General features: G+C 44.2%; 4 protein-coding genes across 4 annotated transcripts; 3 read left to right on the forward strand and 1 right to left on the reverse strand.

Moving 5' to 3' along the window:
* The first annotated feature begins 15 nt into the window (after nucleotides 1-15).
* LOC105419796 (serine protease hepsin-like) lies at nucleotides 16-5,058 on the forward strand. The gene is made up of 10 exons (XM_029838532.1): nucleotides 16-36; nucleotides 444-574; nucleotides 652-771; nucleotides 930-970; nucleotides 3,166-3,331; nucleotides 3,407-3,597; nucleotides 3,976-4,071; nucleotides 4,182-4,324; nucleotides 4,448-4,612; nucleotides 4,711-5,058. Exons 1-10 carry the CDS (start codon nucleotides 16-18, stop codon nucleotides 4,753-4,755), a joined length of 1,119 nt encoding a protein of 372 aa, XP_029694392.1. The 3' UTR covers nucleotides 4,756-5,058.
* Nucleotides 5,059-5,206: 148 nt separating this feature from the next.
* LOC115250289 (B-cell receptor CD22-like) lies at nucleotides 5,207-8,398 on the reverse strand. The gene is made up of 8 exons (XM_029838244.1): nucleotides 8,298-8,398; nucleotides 7,881-8,222; nucleotides 7,582-7,806; nucleotides 7,066-7,344; nucleotides 6,694-6,984; nucleotides 6,542-6,620; nucleotides 6,065-6,298; nucleotides 5,207-5,752 (listed from the first exon to the last, which is right to left on the reverse strand). Exons 1-8 carry the CDS (start codon nucleotides 8,368-8,370, stop codon nucleotides 5,683-5,685), a joined length of 1,593 nt encoding a protein of 530 aa, XP_029694104.1. The 5' UTR covers nucleotides 8,371-8,398; the 3' UTR covers nucleotides 5,207-5,682.
* A 360-nt stretch (nucleotides 8,399-8,758) lies between these two features.
* On the forward strand, nucleotides 8,759-12,097 carry LOC115250348 (serine protease hepsin-like). Its single transcript, XM_029838533.1, has 10 exons — nucleotides 8,759-8,821; nucleotides 9,035-9,165; nucleotides 9,243-9,362; nucleotides 9,521-9,561; nucleotides 9,806-9,971; nucleotides 10,047-10,237; nucleotides 10,643-10,738; nucleotides 10,837-10,979; nucleotides 11,103-11,267; nucleotides 11,364-12,097. The coding sequence occupies exons 1-10, from the start codon at nucleotides 8,759-8,761 to the stop codon at nucleotides 11,406-11,408; spliced, it is 1,161 nt and encodes a 386-aa protein (XP_029694393.1). The 3' UTR covers nucleotides 11,409-12,097.
* Nucleotides 12,098-14,466: 2,369 nt separating this feature from the next.
* On the forward strand, nucleotides 14,467-18,185 carry LOC101065721 (serine protease hepsin-like). The gene is made up of 11 exons (XM_029838534.1): nucleotides 14,467-14,534; nucleotides 14,668-14,791; nucleotides 15,594-15,724; nucleotides 15,802-15,921; nucleotides 16,080-16,120; nucleotides 16,362-16,527; nucleotides 16,603-16,793; nucleotides 17,181-17,276; nucleotides 17,375-17,517; nucleotides 17,641-17,805; nucleotides 17,904-18,185. The coding sequence occupies exons 1-11, from the start codon at nucleotides 14,467-14,469 to the stop codon at nucleotides 17,946-17,948; spliced, it is 1,290 nt and encodes a 429-aa protein (XP_029694394.1). The 3' UTR covers nucleotides 17,949-18,185.
* Nucleotides 18,186-19,551: the final 1,366 nt, after the last annotated feature.

The following is a 19,551-nucleotide window of genomic DNA, read 5'->3' on the forward strand; positions in this document are numbered from 1 at the left end:
TAAAGTATAATAAAAATGTGCTCATCGGCATTTTCTGTGACGTTCTGCGAAATCCATCTCTGTCCACTAGGCGCCGCTGCTGGAACATTAAACTAAACGAAGGCAACGCAGCTGACTGGTCCCCAGATAATCTACACAGAAATATCATAATTATGTACCTACAATTAATGTCAGACAGCGACTACGATGGCCAAGACATGAAGACGAAGAAAGGAAGAAAGAACAAAACGGGGGTTGTTTTTGGAGAAGTGTAATTAAATCTTATTTTTTGAGTTAGGCAATTGTTTTTTAATGTTTGTATTTTAAAGGTTTGGTTAAGTTTATTTCAGAACCGCCAGAGTCTCGCTTCTATTTTCCACACAAGAGAAATCTGACAGAACTTCTTGAAAAATTGTTCTATTCGAAATTTATCTAAAATTATAATGAAATTACCGCTGTGTTAGTTGCATGGTTGGAACAAAGCAGCAAGGATCAGTTTGTTTGACTCCACCCACAAGAGGTGGCGCCAGGTGTGTTCCTCCTCAGCCAATGAGTTCCTTGCTAGCATCAGCTGTGAGGAAGTGGGTTTTGTTAGGTGAGATGGGTTTTTTACAGATCTATCTGAGCATTAAATGCTGTGACATGCGACTGAAGTGTGTTTGTGCGTTTCAGTGTGGTGAATCACTCCGTTGCTTCAGTGCCGGAGGCCAGCAGAGATGGTGGCGAGTTCTTCTGCGTCAAACAGGAAGAGCTCAGCTACGGCAAGAAAATCAAAGACGCGTTGTTCCCGTGGTAAGCTCCACCCGTCTGTGCGACGCTGCACCGACAGCCACTGTCCTCCCTTTGCCCTTTTCTTCCACCTCTCTTCTTGGTTAACGCACAGAAACATCAGCACTATGCTAGTTTGGACGTCAGGCTGTTGTTGCTAACTGTGTCTGTCTTTGTTCCAGTGACTGTGAGAGCCGGGAGGTTCTCACACTCTTGTGCCAAGGTAAGATGTTTGCTGAGATATACTATCACTGTCCGACACACTCTGGACACTCTCCCACCTTATTTCACACGCGGGGCTACTCTTTCTCTCGTGATCTTTGTGTTTTTCTTTGCTTCCTTGATGCTTTTGTGGCAGGGCGTGGCCTGCCCTCCGAACAGGTGCCATATGGAGGTAGTGCCTTAATTGGTGGGTGGGGAGAAAAGGTTTATATAAGGCACTGCCTCCAGCTGGCTTTAGTTTAAGGATGGGCGATACCACACTTTTGGGATTCGATACGATACCGATACTTTTTCTTGTATTTTCATCGATATCTATCCCGATACCGATACCGTTCATTTCTTACTGGCAATTTTCGTCAGTCAAAATATTATTACATTTAAGACAAATACAGACCATTTATATACAATTTATTATGGTCAATTGATTACTAGGATTTCCTTATCCTTTAAACCTGCATAAGACAGTTGTTTCATAAAAAAATAATTAGAACAATGTCTGACACCATCACACCTTGAGTGCACTTGAGATATGTCATCACACTTTACTGAAGTCTCAGATTGCTGTTCAGAAATCGTATCATATTCACATTTTCTGCTTTAACACAATTGCGTCTCTGGCTGATTATTTCCTCTGGCTCTGCCTTTTGCTGACTGTGTCGGCTCGGCGCAGGCTATGTTGCAGGTTGATGCTCATTCCCTATCTCCTGTCACGTGACATGGGCCAGCTCAGTACGCCGCCAAGTATAGGGGCGTCCCGGCACATATTAATTTAAGTAACTAATCTAAAACGGCGGAAAGTGATGCATACACCCCAATTTTTTTTTTAGTTAGTATCGATATTTATAAAAGAACATCGATACCAAATGAGTAGCTTGTGAGTATCGATATATCGTTACCACGGGATCGATCTGCCCATCCTTACTTTAGTTGATTTCCCCCTTCAACGAAGGTGTAGCGTGGTTGCAGCTTATCTGGGCTGTTTGACCAACTGAACCTGTCCTAGAATGAGCATGCTGTCTGGCAGCGCCAAGGTAAAAGCACGGCATGCTAACGCATATTTCCTCTGGTTACGACGTAAAGTGCAACAGTGCTGGAACGTGTGCTTGCTACTTGTTGCAGAAGGTCGGTGCTTCCTCCCGCCATCCTTCCGTCCAGAGCGCTTTGCCGTAAGGGCGTGCGCGCTAGTTGGCACTGGGCAGGTGAGGCGCAGCAATGCGCGTCACTGACTCCGCCACTCACTTAGTTGATAAATGGTAATGGGGCTGTTCTCGCTGCAGTTGGCTGCCGGCTGGTGTCGGTGGGTCGCGATGCCCCAGCGGGAACCCCTCATGGAGTAGATTACCTCGCTTACTGGACCCACTGCTGCTTTGGCTCGGTGCTTTGGTTCGGGATTCTCTCTCTCGCTCTCTCTGTCGTTCTCTCTCTCTCTCTCGCTCCCCTTTGCTCGGAGAAACGGCGCTGAGACGTGGTGGTGCCGCTGAGGCGACCACGGAGCTTTTGCCTAAATTTTAGACTCTTAACAGTGTGTAAATTGTATCAATTTATATTTACTTTTTTAGGTTTTGTTGCTTTTCGTTTCTTGGTTGACGTTGTGTTCTTTTAGACGACCTGGTCACCATTTATTTGCCTGTCTGTATGAGGTGTGTGTGTGCGCGTGTGCGCTCGTCGCGTCTGATTGTTTATCATTGTAAATTTAATTGTTCTCTTTTCTTTGTGGACAGGTGCTGCGGGCCACGGCGGGGACCCAACCCCTGGTGGAGGGCGTTTTCATCACCCCTCGTGTGTAGTTTGTTTGCAGTAGCACGGGTGTTTTTAGTTTGTTTATCTCCCCTAATTGAGTTTTACCTGCCGGTGGGGCCCCAGCCTTGTCCACCCCTTTTGTTTGACTTTTGTACAGCTGAGTTATTTTTTGTTGAGTATTGGATTTAATAAAATTGTAGTGCCTAACCCTCAATCCCGTCTCTGCCTCTGGAATAGAACCTTATCTGCGCGTGCCTGTTCTCCGGTTAATTCCTGGGGTGAAACTCCCCAGGTGGCGTTGTCGTTAACCGTTCCACCTCTCTCCACCCCGCCACACTTTACATCCTGTCTGGCATTTTAATCCCCTCCTTTATGCCTATCTTGTCTGTTTTCCCCCAGTTGTGTCCTAAAATTACCCCCACACTGTTTGATTTTCTATCTGCTTTCTCCCCTCAGACTGCGGCAGGCGTAGTTTTGCAGCAGACCGTATAGTCGGTGGTGTAGATGCCAGGCAGGGAAGTTGGCCTTGGCAGGTGAGCCTCCAGTATGATGGAGTCCACCAGTGCGGGGGGTCCATCATCTCAAACCGCTGGATCGTCTCTGCAGCACACTGCTTCCCCAAGTAAGCAAGAGAGCTGCATAAAATGCAAACTCTTGTCTGTATGGATACAAGAGCAGTATATATCTTCTGTGCTAGGCGGTATAGCTTTCTTAACCGCTGGAGTGTGTTGCTGGGCTCCATCTCCAACAAACCTGTCAATGCCAACGTGGCGGAGGTTAAGACTATCGTTTACCACAGCAGCTACCTGCCCTTTGTGGATGCTAACATCGACGACAACAGCAGGGACATCGCCGTTCTCGCCCTCACCCAGCCTCTCACGTTCAACGGTATGAAGGCAGACACACACACACACACACACGATTTCATGATAACAGTTTTTACAGATGAGGAAGAAGGAGCGCAATCTCTTTTCCACGGTAATGTTTATGACCCCACCGCACAGATTTGAATAATTATAACATGTGTACAGATTAACTGAGAACATTAAATGAACTATATACACATGTCAACTTTTTTGGGCTAATATTTTGTTAGATTCGTGGCTGGTTAATTGTTGAATTCTTGTTAATTTATAACATTTTATATAATTGAAGATCTTCCGCTTGGGCATTGCTACCATCTAGTGTTTATCATATAGAATTACAGCCCCTGTATTAGTGCACGTCAGTAAGATGATGTAATTTGCTTTTTGTGTACATTTACAGAGTACATCCAGCCTGTCTGTCTGCCAACACATGGACAAAGATTAATAGATGGGCAAATGGGAACAATTACTGGCTGGGGAAATGTCAGATACTTCAGTGAGTTTATATTTTATGACAATTGTTATTGTTTTTGTTTTGTTTGTTTGTTTTTTTTTACAAAAGACCGGCTCATATCTACAGAGTTTGACAGTTTTGTTGCCTGTCAGGGCACCTTGCAGATGTCCTTCAGGAGGCACATGTGCCCATCATCAGCGATGCCGTATGCAACGCTCCTGATTACTATGACAACCAGATCACCACTACCATGTTCTGTGCTGGTTATGAGAAAGGAGGCATTGATGCTTGTCAGGTCTGTATTTTCCTCTGTTTATGTATTTTGGTGCACAAATCTAGTCTTTCTGTGTCCTCTCATTCATATGCTTGCATTTCTGTATCTTGGTGGATTTTCTGACCTTCTTAACCTGTGACACAGGGAGACAGCGGCGGTCCCTTCGTGGCAGAAGACTGTCTGTCCAAGACCAGCCGGTATCGTCTGCACGGAGTTGTGAGCTGGGGAACGGGCTGTGCTATGGCCAAGAAACCTGGCGTCTACACCAAAGTTTCCCGATTCCTTCCCTGGATATCTACAGCCATGAGGGTGAGAGACTCTCTTTCTTTTATGGAGTTTATTTGTCATAATACCAGAGGAAACGTTGGTGTTACAGATGTGTTTGTGCTTGTCTCCCCCACCAACAGAGCTATCACAACTTACCAGGGGTGCACAAATTGGCTCGGCCATGAAATTGGGTATGAAGCTCTAAGCCGACCTTGCAGAGGTCAGAAGGGACCTCGAGGGTAATAAAGACAGATACTGCTTTCCTGAACCATTAATACCCCAACTGTGAGCAGAGTTACTAACATTGTTTAACCTCTACAGGAGTCTATTTTTGTATAGTTAAAGACTGATTATAAAAGCCAAAGTGAATTTGTAATATGATCAATACTAGAGGCCACTTTTGTGATACAATACATTTTTTTTCTGTGACTTTCTTGTTTTTTCCCCCCACTTCTTGTTCACTTTAGTGGCACACAGCATCAAGTTGACCGTTATCAAAAAAAGTGAATTTACATGAAGACTCATGAAATTGTGGATGATAACCGTTTAGTTTGTCCTCCAGATTAAGTACAGCCTGTGCCATTTATTTGGGACTCAAGTTTGTGTTGCTAAAGGCTAACTGCTAATTTTTTAAGATTACTTAAACTGCACATAGGTATGTCATAGCAGAAACTGCATGCAATACCCCGGCTTTAGCATAAAAAGCAGTTATTTAAACATGTTTTGTCTTTTTCCTCACACGAACTGATGCGGACTTCACTCTTGTTGCAATCAGTATTTTGTTCTCGTTGTAAATACTTTTTTGTTTTATGATGTTTATTTGAAGCGTTTTGCGGAGCCACAGTGCAATAAAAAAATTGAAATCGTCTTCTCAGAGGAGCTCTTTTGTGTGCTTCTTTAATACCTATTGTGGCACTGCCTGTGTCCTGGTTGAAAATACCTGAAAGATGAGCAGCGTTCAAATCTGCAGAGCTGAAACATCAAGAAATTATAACTGTAAAAGTCAGATATTTAACAAAGTTTGTTAATCTTTATGTTGTAAAGAATTAGGCAAGACTGAGTCCTTGTTCAGAAATGTACCAAATATAAAATAATTAAAATGATCGATACAGTTAGTTCCTGGGTCGTCGTGGTGAAATGGTAGCATAGATCACACTGTCAGTGCTGTTTTTTCCTTTGGACCTGTGGGGATAAATTAACCAAACATTACAAACACACTTTGCTTCCTTTTACATTGTGCTGCTGTTTTCACCCTTCTATTCATAAACTAAACCAAGAACAAACTGTGCTGCCTGCATGACAAATTCCCCACTTACTCAACACTTCCTTAAACTTAATCAGCTTCACTCTAGATGGCTCTTCAAAATAGAGAGTTCCTTAAAGTTCTAACCACAAATCTAATGCTTCATCAGGGCGTTTTTAATGTAAATATTGCAGTGTGAAAAGTTTGAAAGTGTGAAAACAGCCACCACCAGACTGGAACAGTGAACCTACCGTGAGCCCTGCACATCTGGACTGTCGCTCAGCGCCTCCAGATCTCTGGATTTGATGTTCACTAATGAGTAGATCACCTCGCCTCCGATGGATGCCGGAGACTGAGAGGAGGAGGAGGAAGGGATCGTATGGCGAGCGACGTCTGGCAGAGCGGAGTCTGGCCTTTGGATGTTGCTGTATATGACGTTGGATTCATCAAGCGCCTTCTGATGAAGGTACCTTTTTTTCCACCTGCTGAGACAACAACAAACATATAAATATAGAATATAGCTCATTCTTCCAGATCACATTTTGACTAAAGTTTCCTTGAAAGTAGCAGCGTGAAAACAGCGGGAAAGTTTCTGGAACGGACTCTCCTAATCTGTCTAGCTCATTTGAAGGTGGAAGAAAAAAAGATTTCTGAAAGCTCTGATGAAAAATTGGTCGCATCAAAGAGAAATGTGTGAAGTGCAGCATCTTCATTAATGACTGACTCACCAGAACAAAAAGAGGGCGACCACAAGAGCTACGATGAGAGCGAGTCCAATTCCGACCACAGCTGGGAGCGTCTGGCTACCTGAGGAGGTCAGACATGTCACCATTTAATCACTTTAACCTAGTAATCTTTGCAAACTCTACCAGACACAAACCCCGCTGCTCCTCATCCACCATGGCCAGCAGCACCTCGGTCGAGTTCTTCCCCCCCACTTGGTTCCTGGCCTGGCAGAGGTACAGTCCAGAGTGCAGCGCCTCCATGGAGGAAATGGACAACACCTGACCTGAGCCCACCTGCAGCCCGTTGGAGCTGCTGGAGTTTGTATTTCTGTACCAGATGTAGGTATCTGCAGGGGGGTTAGCATCACTGGAGCAGGTCAGATTCACACTGCTGCCCCACACCACATGGGCTGGGTTAATTGTAATGGAAATGTTCTCTGGGACGTCTGGGAGAAGAACGGGATCCCACACAGTCACATCGTCATCATCAGAAATGTGTTGAGTTGAGTTTATGTCCAGATACGTACAGTAGACCTGGAGGAGGACCGCAGAGGAGTTAAAATGGTCCACCCCTCTGCTGCTGATGTTGTTCCAGGCCTGACAGTGGTACCGCCCGCTGTGATCCGGCTGCACGTCAGGGATGGTGTAGTTCTGCCCCAACCTGATGAAGCGCCCTTCCCTGTAGAGGCTGTACCCGTTGTTTCTCACCGGGGGGCTGGCGTCGCTGTGGCAGGTGAGAACCACCGAACTTCCTCTGACGACGTTCCCGGGTGAACTGATGGTCAAGGTCACTCTGTCAGGAGGATCTGATTGAGGGATGAGCCGGAAGGTTGAAGGATACAGTGAAATATGGATAGAAAAGAGTATGTAAAGGTGGAATGGCATCTTTTTTCAGACACATTTCTTATTTTTATTTCAGTTTATACACATCAGTAATTGCTGTTTTCAAAATTGATTAATGTGACTTCTGCAGAACAGTTTAATTAAGCAGATGTTGAATCAGTGATAGTTGATGAAATTAGGAGAAAGTGTGACGGGCTTACACAGTACATTTACGGCCACGGGAGCAGATCTGACCCTCTCTTGTCCCCGGACAGCACAGTGGTACCTGCCAGTGTCCTCTCGCCTGGCTACAAAGACCTCGTTCCTTACAGGTTGTCCATCCTTGAACCAGACAGTGTCCACTGGCGTGGGACAGCCCGACACACAGGTCAGCCTGATGTCGTCGCCTTCCGCCACGGAGCTCGACTGCACAGCAGCCGTCAGCTCTGAATCACAGGGAAAAAGGTGAAGTTAGAAGGGTGATTCAAACACTCGCTGGCTGGTTTATTCCTGTTGTTACCTTTTACATACAACTCAGTAGATGTTTTACTCGTCTGATCTTCGGACCTAGTGAGAAAACTGAAAGAGTAGTCCCCTGCATCGGTGTGTTGCACATCATTTATCTGCAGGCGGCAGTCACTGATGTAGTCGCCCAAATATCGATAGCGCTGCGAGGAAGCCTCGAAATTTGGCAAAGAGCCGGGCTCCCAATAACCAACCATCTGATATTGTTTCGTCCAGCCAACTGTGGTGAGAGTGTCGGTTAAAGGTTTGGAATACCGGCAGTTAATCACCGCTGACGCCCCTCTCAGAACGCACAGATCACTGTCCAAGGTCACTTCCAAGGATCCTCTCTGAGCACCTTTCATACAAGTAAATAAACTCAGTGATTAGAAGATTTGACCTGAAACGTTGAACCCAAAATATGTTGACTCACCAGATATCGTCGCAAGAATAATCAAAAAATGACTTCTCATGCTTAAAATCCGCCTATATCGACAGAGTTCCATATAATCTCAATGTGCACGACCAACCGCTTTAGGGCTATTTATGTTGTACACTAACCAAAAGTGGGAGGATTTCATGTTCCTTCCTTTTCTCAGATTTTTTTTTTAGTGTTAAAAAAAAACCTTTTGAGAGATTCTCGTTCATGATCTGAATCGCAAGCACCGTAAAAAGAACTGCTGCTGCCTATAAGAGAGAGAGACGAATTTTATGTTATAAGTAACCTTAAAGTATTATAAAAATTTGCTCATCAGCATTTTCTGTGACGTTCTGCGAAATCCATCTCTGTCCACTAGGCGCCGCTGCTGGAACATTAAACTAAACGAAGGCAACGCAGCTGACTGGTCCCCAGATAATCTACACAGAAATATCATAATTATGTACCTACAATTAATGTCAGACAGCGACTACGATGGCCAAGACATGAAGACGAAGAAAGGAAGAAAGACCAAAACGGTGGTTGTTTTTGGAGAAGTGTAATTAAATCTTATTTTTTGAGTTAGGCAATTGTTTTTTAATGTTTGTATTTTAAAGGTTTGGTTAAGTTTATTTCAGAACCGCCAGAGTCTCGCTTCTATTTTCCACACAAGAGAAATCTGACAGAACTTCTTGAAAAATTGTTCTATTCGAAATTTATCTAAAATTATAATGAAATTACCGCTGTGTTAGTTGCATGGTTGTAACAAAGCAGCAAGGATCAGTGTGTTTGACTCCACCCACAAGAGGTGGCGCCAGGTGTGTTCCTCCTCAGCCAATGAGTTCCTTGCTAGCATCAGCTGTGAGGAAGTGGGTTTTGTTAGGTGAGATGGGTTTTTTACAGATCTATCTGAGCATTAAATGCTGTGACATGCGACTGAAGTGTGTTTGTGCGTTTCAGTGTGGTGAATCACTCCGTTGCTTCAGTGCCGGAGGCCAGCAGAGATGGTGGCGAGTTCTTCTGCGTCAAACAGGAAGAGCTCAGCTACGGCAAGAAAATCCAAGATGCATTGTTCCCGTGGTAAGCTCCACCCGTCTGTGCGACGCTGCACCGACAGCCACTGTCCTCCCTTTGCCCTTTTCTTTCACCTCTCTTCTTGGTTAACGCACAGAAACATCAACACTATGCTAGTTTGGACGTCAAGCTGTTGTTGCTAACTGTGTCTGTCTTTGTTCCAGTGACTGTGAGAGCCGGGAGGTTCTCACACTCTTGTGCCAAGGTAAGATGTTTGCTGAGATATACTATCACTGTCCGACACACTCTGGACACTCTCCCACCTTATTTCACACGCTGGGCTACTCTTTCTCTCGTGATCTTTGTGTTTTTCTTTGCTTCCTTGATGCTTTCACATCCTGTCTGGCATTTTAATCCCCTCCGTTATGCCTATCTTGTCTGTTTTCCCCCAGTTGTGTCCTAAAATTACCCCCACACTGTTTGATTTTCTATCTGCTCTCTCCCCTCAGACTGCGGCAGGCGTAGTTTTGCAGCAGACCGTATAGTCGGTGGTGTAGATGCCAGGCAGGGAAGTTGGCCTTGGCAGGTGAGCCTCCAGTATGATGGAGTCCACCAGTGCGGGGGGTCCATCATCTCAAACCGCTGGATCGTCTCGGCAGCACACTGCTTCCCCAAGTAAGCAAGAGAGCTGCATAAAATGCAAACTCTTGTCTGTATGGATACAAGAGCAGTATATATCTTCTGTGCTAGGCGGTATAGCTTTCTTAACCGCTGGAGTGTGTTGCTGGGCTCCATCTCCAACAAACCTGTCAATGCCAACGTGGCGGAGGTTAAGACTATCGTTTACCACAGCAGCTACCTGCCCTTTGTGGATGCTAACATCGACGACAACAGCAGGGACATCGCCGTTCTCGCCCTCACCCAGCCTCTCACGTTCAACGGTATGAAGGCAGACACACACACACACACAAACACACACACACACACACACGCACGATTTCATGATAACAGTTTTTACAGATGAGGAAGAAGGAGCGCAATCTCTTTTCCACGGAAATGTTTGTGACCCCACAGCACAGATTTGAATAATTATATCATGTGTACAGATTAACTGAGAACATTAAATGAACTATATACACATGTCAACTTTTCTGGGCTAATATTTTATGTTAGATTCGTGGCTGGTTAATTGTTGAATTCTTCTTGTTAATTTATAACATGTTATATAATTGAAGATCTTCCGCTTGGGCATTGCTTCCACCTAGTGTTTATCATTTAGAATTACAGCCCCTGTATTAGTGCACGTCAGTAAGATGATGTAATTTTCTTATTGTGTACATTTACAGAGTACATCCAGCCTGTCTGTCTGCCAACACATGGACAAAGATTAATAGATGGGCAAATGGGAACAATTACTGGCTGGGGAAATGTCGGATACTTCAGTGAGTTTATATTTTATGACAATTGTTATTGTTTTTTTGTTTTTTTTACAAAAGATCGGCTAATATCTACAGAGTTTGACAGTTTTGTTGCCTGTCAGGGCACCTTGCAGATGTCCTTCAGGAGGCACATGTGCCCATCATCAGCGATGCCGTATGCAACGCTCCTGATTACTACGACAACCAGATCACCACTACCATGTTCTGTGCTGGTTATGAGAAAGGAGGCATTGATGCTTGTCAGGTCTGTATTTTCCTCTGTTTATGTATTTTGGTGCACAAATCTAGTCTTTCTGTGTCCTCTCATTCATATGCTTGCATTTCTGTATCTTGGTGGATTTTCTGACCTTCTTAACCTGTGACACAGGGAGACAGCGGCGGTCCCTTCGTGGCAGAAGACTGTCTGTCCAAGACCAGCCGGTATCGTCTGCACGGAGTTGTGAGCTGGGGAACGGGCTGTGCTATGGCCAAGAAACCTGGCGTCTACACCAAAGTTTCCCGATTCCTTCCCTGGATATCTACAGCCATGAGGGTGAGAGACTCTTTCTTTTATGGAGTTTATTTGTCATAATACCAGAGGAAACGTTGGTGTTACAGATGTGTTTGTGCTTGTCTCCCCCACCAACAGAGCTATCACAACTTACCAGGGGTGCACAAACTGGCTCGGCCATGAAATTGGGTATGAAGCTCTGAGCCGACCTTGCAGAGGTCAGAAGGGACCTCTAGGGTAATAAAGACAGATACTGCTTCCCTGAACCATTAATACCCCAACTGTGAGCAGAGTTACTAACATTGCTTAACCTCTACAGGAGTCTATTTTTGTATAGTTAAAGACTGATTATAAAAGCCAAAGTGAATTTGTAATATGATCAATACTAGAGGCCACTTTTGTGATACAATACATTTTTTTTCAGTGACTTTCTTGTTTTTTCCCCCCACTTCTTGTTCACTTTAGTGGCACACAGCATCAAGTTGACCGTTATCTCAAAAAGTGAATTTACATGCAGACTCATGAAATTGTGGATGATAACCGTTTAGTTTGTCCTCCAGATTAAGTACAGCCTGTGCCATTTATTTGGGACTCAAGTTTGTGTTGCTAAAGGCTAACTGCTAATTTTCTAAGATTACTTAAACTGCACATAGGTATGTCATAGCAGAAACTGCATGAAATACCCCGGCTTTAGCATAAAAAGCAGTTATTCAAACATGTTTTGTCTTTTTCCTCACGCGAACTGATGTGGACTTCACTCTTGTTGCAATCAGTATTTTGTTCTCGTTGTAAATAGTTTTTTGTTGTTTATGATGTTTATTTGAAGCGTTTTGCGGAGCCACAGTGCAATAAAAAATTGAAATCGTCTTCTCAGAGAAGCTCTTCTGTGTGCTTCTTTAATACCTATTGTGGCACTGCCCGTGTCCTGGTTGAAAATGCAAGTCAGATATTTAACAAAGTTTGTTAATCTTTATGTTGTAAAGAATTAGGCAAGACTGAGTCCTTGTTCAGAAATGTACCAAATATAAAATAATTAAAATGATCGATACAGTTAGTTCCTGGGTCATCGTGGTGAAATGGTAGCATAGATCACACTGTCGATGCTGTTTTTTCCTTTGGACCTGTGGGGATAAATTAACCAAACATTACAAACACACTTTGCTTCCTTTTACATTGTGCTGTTGTTTTCACCCTTCTATTCATAAACTAAACCAAGAACAAACTGTGCTGCCTGCATGACAAATTCCCCACTTACTCAACACTTCCTTAAACTTAATCAGCTTCACTCTAGATGGCTCTTCAAAATAGAGAGTTCCTTAAAGTTCTAACCACAAATCTAATGCTTCATCAGGGCGTTTTTAATGTAAATATTGCAGTGTGAAAAGTTTGAAAGTGTGAAAACAGCCACCACCAGACTGGAACAGTGAACCTACCGTGAGCCCTGCACATCTGGACTGTCGCTCAGCCCCTCCAGATCTCTGGATTTGATGTTCACTAATGAGTAGATCACCTCGCCTCCGATGGATGCCGGAGACTGAGAGGAGGAGGAGGAAGGGATCGTATGGCGAGCGACGTCTGGCAGAGCGGAGCCTGGCCTGCTGATGTTGCTGTATATGACGTTGGATTCATCAAGCGCCTTCTGATGAAGGCGCCTTTTTTTCCACCTGCTGAGACAACAACAAACATATAAATATAGAATATAGCTCATTCTTCCAGATCACATTTTGACTAAAGTTTCCTTGAAAGTAGCAGTGTGAAAACAGCATGAAAGTTTCGGGAACGGACTCTCCTAATCTGTCTAGCTCATTTGAAGGTGGAAGAAAAAAAGATTTCTGAAAGCTCTGATGAAAAATTGGTCGCATCAAAGAGAAATTTGTTATTTTATTTGGTAAGGGAAATTAGGGTTAGCCCACATGTGGCTATTCTGGACAAAGAAAAAGTCATACAACGCCCAGAAAAGGAGAAGCAATAAAAATGGCATTTGAGTGGAGAAAAGTGCAGCATCTTCATTAATGACTGACTCACCAGAACAAAAAGAGGGCGACCACGAGAGCTACGATGAGAGCGAGTCCAATTCCGACCACAGCTGGGAGCGTCTGGCTACCTGAGGAGGTCAGACATGTCACCATTTAATCACTTTAACCTAGTTATCTTTGCAAACTCTACCAGACACAAACCCCGCTGCTCCTCATCCACCATGGCCAGCAGCACCTCGGTCGAGTTCTTCCCCCCCACTTGGTTCCTGGCCTGGCAGAGGTACAGTCCAGAGTGCAGCGCCTCCATGGAGGGAATGGACAACACCTGACCTGAGCCCACCTGTGACCCGTTGGAGCTGCTGGAGTTTGTATTTCTGTACCAGATGTAGGTATCTGCAGGGGGGTTAGCATCACTGGAGCAGGTCAGAGTCACACTGCTGCCCCACACCACATGGGCTGGGTTAATTGTAATGGAAATGTTCTCTGGGACGTCTGGGAGAAGAACGGGATCCCACACAGTCACATCGTCATCATCAGAAATGTGTTGAGTTGAGTTTATGTCCAGATACGTACAGTAGACCTGGAGGAGGACCGCAGAGGAGTTAAAATGGTCCACCCCTCTGCTGCTGATGTTGTTCCAGGCCTGACAGTGGTACCGCCCGCTGTGATCCGGCTGCACGTCAGGGATGGTGTAGTTCTGCCCCGACCCGATGAAGCGCCCTTCCCTGTAGAGGCTGTACCCGTTGTTTCTCACCGGGGGGCTGGCGTCGCTGTGGCAGGTGAGAACCACCGAACTTCCTCTGACGACGTTCCCGGGTGAACTGATGGTCAAGGTCACTCTGTCAGGAGGATCTGATGGAGGGATGAGCCGGAAGGTTGAAGGATACAGTGACATATGGATAGAAAAGAGTATGTAAAGGTGGAATGGCATCTTTTTTCAGACACATTTCTTATTTTTATTTCAGTTTATACACATCAGTAATTGCTGTTTTCAAAATTGATTAATGTGACTTCTGCAGAACAGTTTAATTAAGCAGATGTTGAATCAGTGATAGTTGATGAAATTAGGAGAAAGTGTGACGGGCTTACACAGTACATTTACGGCCACGGGAGCAGATCTGACCCTCTCTTGTCCCTGGACAGCACAGTGGTACCTGCCAGTGTCCTCTCGCCTGGCTACAAAGACCTCGTTCCTTACAGGTTGTCCATCCTTGAACCAGACAGTGTCCACTGGCGTGGGACAGCCCGACACACAGGTCAGCCTGATGTCGTCGCCTTCCGCCACGGAGCTCGACTGCACGGCAGCCGTCAGCTCTGAATCACAGGGAAAAGGGTAAAGTTAGAAGGGTGATTCAAACACTCGCTGGCTGGTTTATTCCTGTTGTTACCTTTTACATACAACTCAGAATATGTTCGACGCGCCTCCAACGACCAGCCACCTGCTGGAATTTCTTCCAGACAACTAGGTTGACAGTGTTGGGAAAAGGATTGGAATACCGGCAGTTAATCACCGCTGACGCCCCTCTCAGAACGCACAGATCACTGTCCAAGGTCACTTCCAAGGATCCTCTCCGGGCACCTTTCATACAAGTAAATAAACTCAGTGATTAGAAGATTTGACCTGAAACGTTGAACCCAAAATATGTTGACTCACCAGATATCGTCGCAAGAATAATCAAAATATGACTTTTCATGCTTAAAATCCGCCTATATCGACAGAGCTCCATATAATCTCAATGTGCACGACCAACCACTTTAGGGCTATTTATGTTGTACACTAACCAAAAGAGGGAGGATTTCATGTTCCTTCCTCTTCTCAGATTTTTTTTTAGTGTTAAAAAAAAAAACCTTTTGAGAGATTTTCGTTCATGATCTGAATCGCAAGCACCGTAAAAAAAACTGCTGCTGCCTATAAGAGAGAGAGACGAATTTTATGTTATAAGTAACCTTAAAGTATAATAAAAATGTGCTCATCAGCATTTTCTGTGACGTTCTGCGAAATCCATCTCTGTCCACTAGGCGCCGCTGCTGGAACATTAAACTAAACGAAGGCAACGCAGCTGACTGGTCCCCAGATAATCTACACAGAAATATCATAATTATGTACCTACAATTAATGTCAGACAGCGACTACGATGGCCAAGACATGAAGACGAAGAAAGGAAGAAAGAACAAAAAGGGGGTTGTTTTTGGAGAAGTGTAATTAAATCTTATTTTTTGAGTTAGGCAATTGTTTTTTAATGTTTGTATTTTAAAGGTTTGGTTAAGTTTATTTCAGAACCGCCAGAGTCTCGCTTCTATTTTCCACACAAGAGAAATCTGACAGAACTTCTTGAAAAATTGTTCTATTCGAAATTTATCTAAAATTATAATGAAATTACCGCTGTGTTAGTTGCATGGTTGTAACAAAGCAGCAAGGATCAGTGTGTTTGACTCCACCCACAAGAGGTGGCGCCAGGTGTGTTCCTCCTCAGCCAATGAGTTCCTTGCTAGCATCAGCTGTGAGGAAGTGGGTTTTGTTAGGTGAGATGGTTTTTTTACAGATCTATCTGAGCATTAAATGCTGTGACATGCGACTGAAGTGTGTTTGTGCGTTTCAGTGTGGTGAATCACTCCGTTGCTTCAGTGCCGGAGGCCAGCAGAGATGGTGGCGAGTTCTTCTGCGTCAAACAGGAAGAGCTCAGCTACGGCAAGAAAATCAGAGACGCGTTGTTCCCGTGGTAAGCTCCACCCGTCTGTGCGACGCTGCACCGACAGCCACTGTCCTCCCTTTGCCCTTTTCTTCCACCTCTCTTCTTGGTTAACGCACAGAAACATCAGCACTATGCTAGTTTGGACGTCAAGCTGTTGTTGCTAACTGTGTCTGTCTTTGTTCCAGTGACTGTGAGAGCCGGGAGGTTCTCACACTCTTGTGCCAAGGTAAGATGTTTGCTGAGATATACTATCACTGTCCGACACACTCTCCCACCTTATTTCACACGCTGGGCTACTCTTTCTCTCGTGATCTTTGTGTTTTTCTTTGCTTCCTTGATGCTTTCACATCCTGTCTGGCATTTTAATCCCCTCCTTTATGCCTATCTTGTCTGTTTTCCCCCAGTTGTGTCCTAAAATTACCCCCACACTGTTAGCCTTTGATTTTCTATCTGCTCTCTCCCGTCAGACTGCGGCAGGCGTAGTTTTGCAGCAGACCGTATAGTCGGTGGTGTAGATGCCAGGCAGGGAAGTTGGCCTTGGCAGGTGAGCCTCCAGTATGATGGAGTCCACCAGTGCGGGGGGTCCATCATCTCAAACCGCTGGATCGTCTCTGCAGCACACTGCTTCCCCAAGTAAGCAAGAGAGCTGCATAAAATGCAAACTCTTGTCTGTATGGATACAAGAGCAGTATATATCTCCTGTGCTAGGCGGTATAGCTTTCTTAACCGCTGGAGTGTGTTGCTGGGCTCCATCTCCAACAAACCTGTCAATGCCAACGTGGCGGAGGTTAAGACTATCGTTTACCACAGCAGCTACCTGCCCTTTGTGGATGCTAACATCGACGACAACAGCAGGGACATCGCCGTTCTCGCCCTCACCCAGCCTCTCACGTTCAACGGTATGAAGGCACACACACACACACACACACACACACGATTTCATGATAACAGTTTTTACAGATGAGGAAGAAGGAGCGTAATCTCTTTTCCACGGAAATGTTTGTGACCCCACAGCACAGATTTGAATAATTATATCATGTGTACAGATTAACTGAGAACATTAAATGAACTATATACACATGTCAACTTTTCTGGGCTAATATTTTATGTTAGATTCGTGGCTGGTTAATTGTTGAATTCTTCTTGTTAATTTATAACATGTTATATAATTGAAGATCTTCCGCTTGGGCATTGCTTCCACCTAGTGTTTATCATTTAGAATTACAGCCCCTGTATTAGTGCATGTCAGTAAGATGATGTAATTTTCTTTTTGTGTACATTTACAGAGTACATCCAGCCTGTCTGTCTGCCAACACATGGACAAAGATTAATAGATGGGCAAATGGGAACAATTACTGGCTGGGGAAATGTCGGATACTTCAGTGAGTTTATATTTTATGACAATTGTTATTGTTTTTTTGGTTTTTTTACAAAAGATCGGCTAATATCTACAGAGTTTGACAGTTTTGTTGCCTGTCAGGGCACCTTGCTGATGTCCTTCAGGAGGCACATGTGCCCATCATCAGCGATGCCGTATGCAACGCTCCTGATTACTATGACAACCAGATCACCACGACCATGTTCTGTGCTGGTTATGAGAAAGGAGGCATTGATGCTTGTCAGGTCTGTATTTTCCTCTGTTTATGTATTTTGGTGCACAAATCTAGTCTTTCTGTGCCCTCTCATTCATATGCTTGCATTTCTGTATCTTGGTGGATTTTCTGACCTTCTTAACCTGTGACACAGGGAGACAGCGGCGGTCCCTTCGTGGCAGAAGACTGTCTGTCCAAGACCAGCCGGTATCGTCTGCACGGAGTTGTGAGCTGGGGAACGGGCTGTGCTATGGCCAAGAAACCTGGCGTCTACACCAAAGTTTCCCGATTTCTTCCCTGGATATCTACAGCCATGAGGGTGAGAGACTCTCTTTCTTTTATGGAGTTTATTTGTCATAATAACAGAGGAAACGTTGGTGTCACAGATGTGTTTGTGCTTGTCTCCCCCACCAACAGAGCTATCACAACTTACCAGGGGTGCACAAATTGGCTCGGCCATGAAATTGGGTATGAAGCTCTGAGCCGACCTTGCAGAGGTCAGAAGGGACCTCTAGGGTAATAAAGACAGATACTGCTTTCCTGAACCATTAATACCCCAACTGTGAGCAGAGTTACTAACATTGTTTAACCTCTACAGGAGTCTATTTTTGTATAGTTAAAGACTGATTATAAAAGCCAAAGTGAATTTGTAATATGATCAGATATTGCAGAGGCCGCTTTTGTGATACAATACATTTTTTTTCTGTGACTTTTCTTTTGCCTTTCTTGTTTTCCCCCCACTTCTTGTTCACTTTAGTGGCACACAGCATCAAGTTGACAGTTATCTCAAAAAGTGAATTTACATGAAATTGTGGATGATAACCGTTTAGTTTGTCCTCCAGATTAAGTACAGCCTGTGCCATTTATTTGGGACTCAAGTTTGTGTTGCTAAAGGCTAACTGCTAATTTTTTAAGATTACTTAAACTGCACATAGGTATGTCATAGCAGAAACTGCATGCAATACCCCGGCTTTAGCATAAAAAGCAGTTATTTAAACATGTTTTTGTCTTTTTCCTCACACGAACTGATGCGGACTTCACTCTTGTTGCAATCAGTATTTTGTTCTCGTTGTAAATACTTTTTTGTTTATGATGTTTATTTGAAGCATTTTGCGGAGCCACAGTGCAATAAAAAAATTGAAATCGTCTTCTCAGAGGAGCTCTTTTGTGTGCTTCTTTAATGCCTATTGTGGCACGGCCTGTGTCCTGGTTGAAAATGCCTGAAAGATGAGCAGCGTTCAAATCTGCAGAGCTGAAACATCAAGAAATTATAACTGTAAAAGTCAGATATTTAACAAAGTTTGTTAATCTTTATGTTGTAAAGAATTAGGCAAGACTGAGTCCTTGTTCAGAAATGTACCAAATATAAAATAATTAAAATGATCGATACAGTTAGTTCCTGGGTCATCGTGTGAAATTGTAGCATAGATCACACTGTCAATGCTGTTTTTTCCTTTGGACCTGTGGGGATAAATTAACCAAACATTACGAACACCTTTGCTTCCTTTTACATGGTGCTGTTGTTTTCACCCTTCTATTCATAAACCAAACCAAGGAACAAACTGTGCTGCCTGCATGTCAAATTCCCACGTACTCAACACTTCCTTAAACTTAATCAGCTTCACTCTAGATGGCTCTTCAAAATAGAGAGTTCCTCAAGTTCTAACCACAATTTAATGCTTCATCAGGGCATTTTTAATGCAACTATTGCAGTGTGAAAAGTGCTAAAGTGTGAAAACAGCCACCACCAGACTGGAACAGTGAACCCTACCGTGAGCCCTGCACATCTGGACTGTCGCTCAGCCCCTCCAGATCTCTGGATTTGATGTTCACTAATGAGTAGGTCACCTCGCCTCCGATGGATGCCGGAGACTGAGAGGAGGAGGAGGAAGGGATCGTATGGCGAGCGACGTCTGGCAGAGCGGAGTCTGGCCTTTGGATGTTGCTGTATATGACGTTGGATTCATCAAGCGCCTTCTGATGAAGGCGCCTTTTTTTCCACCTGCTGAGACAACAACAAACATATAAATATAGAATATAGCTCATTCTTCCAGATCACATTTTG

Source organism: Takifugu rubripes, chromosome 7 (assembly GCF_901000725.2).
Source record: "Takifugu rubripes chromosome 7, fTakRub1.2, whole genome shotgun sequence".
In the NCBI taxonomy this organism is placed as follows: Eukaryota; Metazoa; Chordata; class Actinopteri; order Tetraodontiformes; family Tetraodontidae; genus Takifugu; species Takifugu rubripes.